Below are 5397 nucleotides of genomic sequence, written 5' to 3'. Positions count from 1 at the left end.
GTAAGTAGAAAACATTGTAGACAAGATGGGCTTGTTTCGTCTCTTGCGTCTTACCCTGCGTCATTTTCTTCGCAACAGATGCCCGTCCGGAACAGATGGAAAGCAATGTGAGACAGCACCCGAGCGCTGCATCGGTAATCCCTGTATGCATAATGGTCGTTGCCAGGACTTTGGGTCTGGACTAAATTGCTCATGCCCCGAGGACTACACCGGTATCGGGTGCCAGTATGAATACGATGCCTGCCAAGCTGGCGCATGTCAGAATGGCGCTACCTGTATAGACATTGGCCCGAGTTTCACCTGTATTTGTCCTCCGGGATACACAGGTACAGTTCTCACCCTGGCGTGTTGAAAAATTAGAGTATGATGTTGAGAGGAATTTTCACCACCATATCACATCATTTTTCAGGTAAAAATTGCGCCGAGGATATAGTCGATTGCAAAGAGAACTCCTGCCCGCCGTCAGCAACATGCATCGACTTGACTGGAAAGTTCTATTGCCAGTGTCCTTTTAACCTGACCGGTGATGATTGTAGAAAAAGTAACCACCCATTTTTATGATTACAAAGCGAGTGATTTTCGCCGTTCTAAAACAGAACAATGAAATTTATTTTGTGAAATATTTTACAGCTATACAGGTTGACTACGACCTTTACTTCACGGACCCAACCAGGAGCAGCGCCTCGCAAGTCATACCATTCTTTACGGGGGCCAAGAAGAGCATAACCATCGCAATGTGGGTGCAATTTACGCAGAAGGATGAAGCTGGTATTTTCTTTACATTATACAGTGTCAGGTAAATTGATTTCAACCACTTACCTAAAAGACTCGCAACTGGTGGGACCCAGATCATCACTGTCTTAATTTCTACTTCAGCTCTCCACACGTTCCAATGAATCGTCGACCAATGGTCCAGGCGCACAGTAACGGTGTCCAGGTGTCACTGTTCCCAGATCTCCAGGATGTATACCTTTCATTCAAAGAGTACGCAACGATAAATGACGGACAGTGGCATCACGTTGCGATTGTATGGAACGGCGATAACGGTGGTGAACTTATCTTGATCACAGAAGGATTGATCGCAAGTAAAACAGAAGGCTATGCAAGCGGCAGAGTTCTTCCACCTTAGTAAGTAGTGAACAATACTAGTGGTATTCACCTTCAAACACATGCAGTCCATTAATTTTTGTACTTGAACAATTGTTCTCCCCTGCAGCGGTTGGACGGTGCTTGGAAAACCCTTGACCGAGAACACCAAAGGTTACACGGAATCCGGCTTCCAGGGTCACTTGACCAAGGTGCAGGTCTGGGGCCGCGCTCTTCACGTTACGAACGAAATCCAGAAACAGGTACGCGACTGTCGCACAGAGCCCGTCCTGTACCAGGATCTAATCCTGACGTGGGCTGGATACGACGAGATCGTCGGCGGCGTAGAAAGGGTGGTTCCGTCTCACTGCGGACAGAGAGTGTGTCCGAACGGATACAGCGGTAACAAATGCAAGCAGCTTGAGGTGGATAAGGTTCCTCCAAAGGTTGAACATTGCCCTGGTGACCTGTGGGTTATCGCCAAGAACGGATCGGCGATAGTCACATGGGATGAGCCGCACTTCAGCGACAATGTTGGAGTTACAAAGATCCAGGAGAAGAGTGGTCACAGATCAGGTCAAACCCTCCTCTGGGGAACCTATGAGATTAGTTACATTGCTTACGACCAGGCAGCAAACTCCGCCACGTGTAATTTCAAGGTCTACGTTTTGTGTGAGTGTTACAAGACATCGTTTGCGAATATTTTTCATCCAGTGTGAGGTAACAAGTATACTTAACCAAATTATTGCTCTGTGATTTCCAGCTGAATTTTGCCCAGAGTTAGATGACCCTGTAGGCGGAAGCCAACAGTGCAAAGATTGGGGATCTGGTGGTCAGTTCAAGGTATGCGAAATATTCTGTAACGCTGGCCTTAGGTTCTCGCAGGAAGTTCCTTCCTTCTATACTTGCGGAGCCGAAGGATTTTGGCGACCAACGAATAACCCAACACTGCCGCTGATCTATCCAGCGTGTACAAGTGAGTAAAATTTGATGATTTACTGTTGATGTTACTATTTTGCTTGCGCACTAAACGCGTTTATAACTTCTTTTTTATCTCTGCATTAGGTGCCACTCCGGCTCAAAGAGTATTCAAGATAAAGATGAACTTCCCTACCTCTGTTCTCTGCAACGAAGCTGGTCAAGGTGTTCTCAAGCAGAAGGTCCGGAACGCCGTAAACTCCTTAAACAGGGATTGGAACTTCTGTTCTTACGCTTTCGAAGGTATTGATATTGCCCCGTTTATCTGTAATAATAAGATATTGCGATTAGTATTACACAATTACATAAAAATATGAACATTTTTCAGGAACTCGAGAGTGCAAGAATTTGAGCATCGATGTTCAATGCGATCACCGAGTACGCAGCACCAGGGATGCGAACGATGACGATGGCGGCACTTACATCATTTCAGCTGCCGTACCTGCTGAAACGTGAGTATTCAGAAATTTATAAACATTATAAAGACAAATTTAAATATCTCTGCAATACCTTACAGTTGATTATGTCACATTTTGATTGAAACTTTCTCTAATTATTTATTTTAATGATTACCTTGTTACTTGTACTGTTGGACATTCGTACCCTTTTTGTCTATCGCTATAGCTATATTCTTCACGCAAAATATCGTAGTCTTCTACAGTGGTTTTAAACCTATACTGTATTGTAATGAAAAAACAAGCATGACCAAATTACTCATTTTATAATGTAGAACGAGACAAGCGCGCCAAGGAAGCGATACATACGAAGTGGAGATTTCGTTCCCAGCAATAAAGTAAGAATTTCTCGCAAATCTCAGCACAGCCACCAAACATTCAACTTCATGCATTACATCGATAACAATAATATTATTTTACAATTGAACACTCTTAATGCCAATAATAATTTCTAATATCCTCCCATTTTTAATACCCACAGTCATTCGTCATATTCGATTAAAATTTCGGCAATGGGTAGCATATTATATATATATAGCGTTAAAATGCATGTTTTACGTTAACTTTCAGGTACCGGTGGGATGCATGAGCAGCAACTAATTATTACTAGAATTGATATGTTATTTAACTCCTGACCCTACAACTGACTTTACTTAATTGATGTCTGCAATAGCAATCGATACAATATACAGATGCGATACCATATGCCATTTATTCGCGGATGACATTTTAATTTCAGTATTAGAATTTTAGAACCACGTTATAGATCAGAGTATGTTATGCATCTGTATATTATTCGATATAATCCAAATATTTAGAAAATGCATTTCCACGTTTTCACGGACGATGCCATCACTGTAAATACTTGTAAATATATCGCAACAACAAACCGCTGAGATGTTCAGTGATGCATTGATCGCAAAAAAAAAATTGTCCAACACCTTTTGAATCATTCCAGCGATCCAGTGCAAAACACGAATTCGAACGAACGAGCGAACGTCCAAAATCTCCTCGAAAAATTGATATTGGAGGAAGATCAGTTCGATGTTCACGACATCCTTCCTAACACTGTGCCTGATCCAGCATCTTTGATACTTGAATCCGACTACGCCTGTCCGATCGGACAAGTAGTAATGGCACCTGACTGTGGTGAGTACCTGCTCGATCTTCCGTCCCCCTTTCCCAGGATAGATAATAAAAAGATAACACGTACTTTGGGCTTTTCCAGTACCATGTGCTGTTGGAACCTTCTACGACGAGACGACGAAGTCCTGCAAGCACTGTCCAATCGGAACGTACCAGAGTGAAGCAGGCCAACTGCGGTGCAGTTCATGCCCAGTGATCGCTGGAAGATCCAGTGTGACGATTGGACCCGGGGCTCGAAGTGCGGCCGACTGCAAGGAGCGATGTCCAGCCGGAAAGTACTACGACGATGGCGATGGTCTCTGTCGCAACTGCGGTCACGGGTTCTTCCAACCGAACGAGGGAAGCTTCTCCTGCCAGCTCTGTGGACTTGGCAAGACAACGCGAACCGCCGTTGCCGTGTCCAGAGAAGAGTGCCGCGACGAGTGCGGATCCGGTCAGCAGTTGGCCGTCGAAGGAAAGTGCGAACCCTGTCCTCGGGGAACCTACAGAATGCAGGGAGTCCAAGCTGCCTGCCAGGCTTGCCCCCTCGGAAGGACGACTCCCAGCATGGGATCGGCGACCATCGAGGAGTGCTCGCTGCCGGTCTGCATCCCCGGAACGTATCTGAACGGAACCCTGAACGAGTGCATTCAGTGCAAGAAAGCCACTTACCAGTCGGAGACGCAGCAGACTTCCTGCATCCCATGTCCGCCGAATACCAGCACCAAGGGTCCGGGTGCTGTAAGTAGTACTATATGTTAAGAGATGATGATGCGATGATGGGATAGTTTTTGGGTATGTGTATATCAAGTTGACAAATTGATTGATTACGTTATGTTTACTTTTTAGACGAGCAAGGACGAGTGTACCAACCCTTGCGAAATAAACGGCGAAGAGATGCACTGCGATGCGAATGCCTACTGTCTCCTGATGTCGGAAACCAGCGACTTCAAGTGCGAGTGCAAGCCTGGGTACAACGGTACCGGTGAAGAGTGTACCGATGTCTGTAAGGGATACTGCGACAACGAGGGAACCTGCGTCAAGGACAGCAGAGGCCAGCCATCGTGCAGATGTATCGGAAGCTTCACTGGTAAACATTGCACGGAGAAGTCGGAATTCTTCTACATCGCCGGAGGAATCGCCGGTGGAGTTATACTGATCATCATCGTCGTACTCCTAGTATGGATGATCTGCGTAAGGTGAGAGACTAGAGTGAAATCAATCGACATGGGAATTGTATTATACCGGTTGGTGGAATTCAACATACCTCAAAATTGTCTTTTTGGTAACGTTTCTCCTTGCAGGTCGTCACGCAAGAAGGAACCAAAGAAGATGCTGACGCCTGCAACGGACCAGAATGGTTCTCAAGTGAACTTCTACTACGGTGCACCGACTCCGTACGCCGAATCAATCGCTCCTTCTCATCACAGCACTTATGCTCATTATTACGACGATGAAGAAGATGGCTGGGAGATGCCGAATTTCTACAACGAAACTTACATGAAGGGTATGACGATTGACTTATTGGTGATATATATTCATAATAGATCAACATGAAATCAACTTACCCCCCCCCCCCCCTTTTTTTTTTGTACGTCAAATTTTCAGAGAGTCTGCACAACGGTGGTAAAATGAACAGTCTTGCAAGATCCAACGCAAGTATATATGGTACCAAGGATGATTTGTACGACAGACTGAAAAGACATGCCTACCCGGGAAAGAAAGGTACATAATAATATGGTTTAAACAAGTT

The 5397-nt window shown here is 45.0% G+C and overlaps 1 protein-coding gene across 2 annotated transcripts in view; it reads left to right on the top strand.

Moving 5' to 3' along the window:
- The window catches only part of LOC124181681 (sushi, von Willebrand factor type A, EGF and pentraxin domain-containing protein 1), a 36627-nt gene that overhangs the window by 30200 nt on the left and 1030 nt on the right, over positions 1-5397 (top strand). The window contains exons 23-36 of one of the 2 annotated variants that reach the window (XM_046568462.1): positions 79-326; positions 410-541; positions 631-796; positions 877-1128; positions 1217-1758; positions 1850-2062; positions 2152-2307; positions 2393-2516; positions 2795-2857; positions 3478-3668; positions 3748-4385; positions 4494-4843; positions 4949-5151; positions 5253-5369. In XM_046568462.1, coding sequence (XP_046424418.1) covers positions 79-326; positions 410-541; positions 631-796; positions 877-1128; positions 1217-1758; positions 1850-2062; positions 2152-2307; positions 2393-2516; positions 2795-2857; positions 3478-3668; positions 3748-4385; positions 4494-4843; positions 4949-5151; positions 5253-5369 — 3395 coding nt within the window. The remainder of the gene's footprint in view (positions 1-78; positions 327-409; positions 542-630; positions 797-876; positions 1129-1216; positions 1759-1849; positions 2063-2151; positions 2308-2392; positions 2517-2794; positions 2858-3477; positions 3669-3747; positions 4386-4493; positions 4844-4948; positions 5152-5252; positions 5370-5397) is intronic. The other variant, XM_046568463.1, reaches the window with a different exon arrangement.

Source organism: Neodiprion fabricii, chromosome 4, assembly GCF_021155785.1.
Source record: "Neodiprion fabricii isolate iyNeoFabr1 chromosome 4, iyNeoFabr1.1, whole genome shotgun sequence".
Lineage (NCBI taxonomy): Eukaryota > Metazoa > Arthropoda > Insecta > Hymenoptera > Diprionidae > Neodiprion > Neodiprion fabricii.
This window is presented reverse-complemented; position numbering and strand designations above follow the sequence as displayed.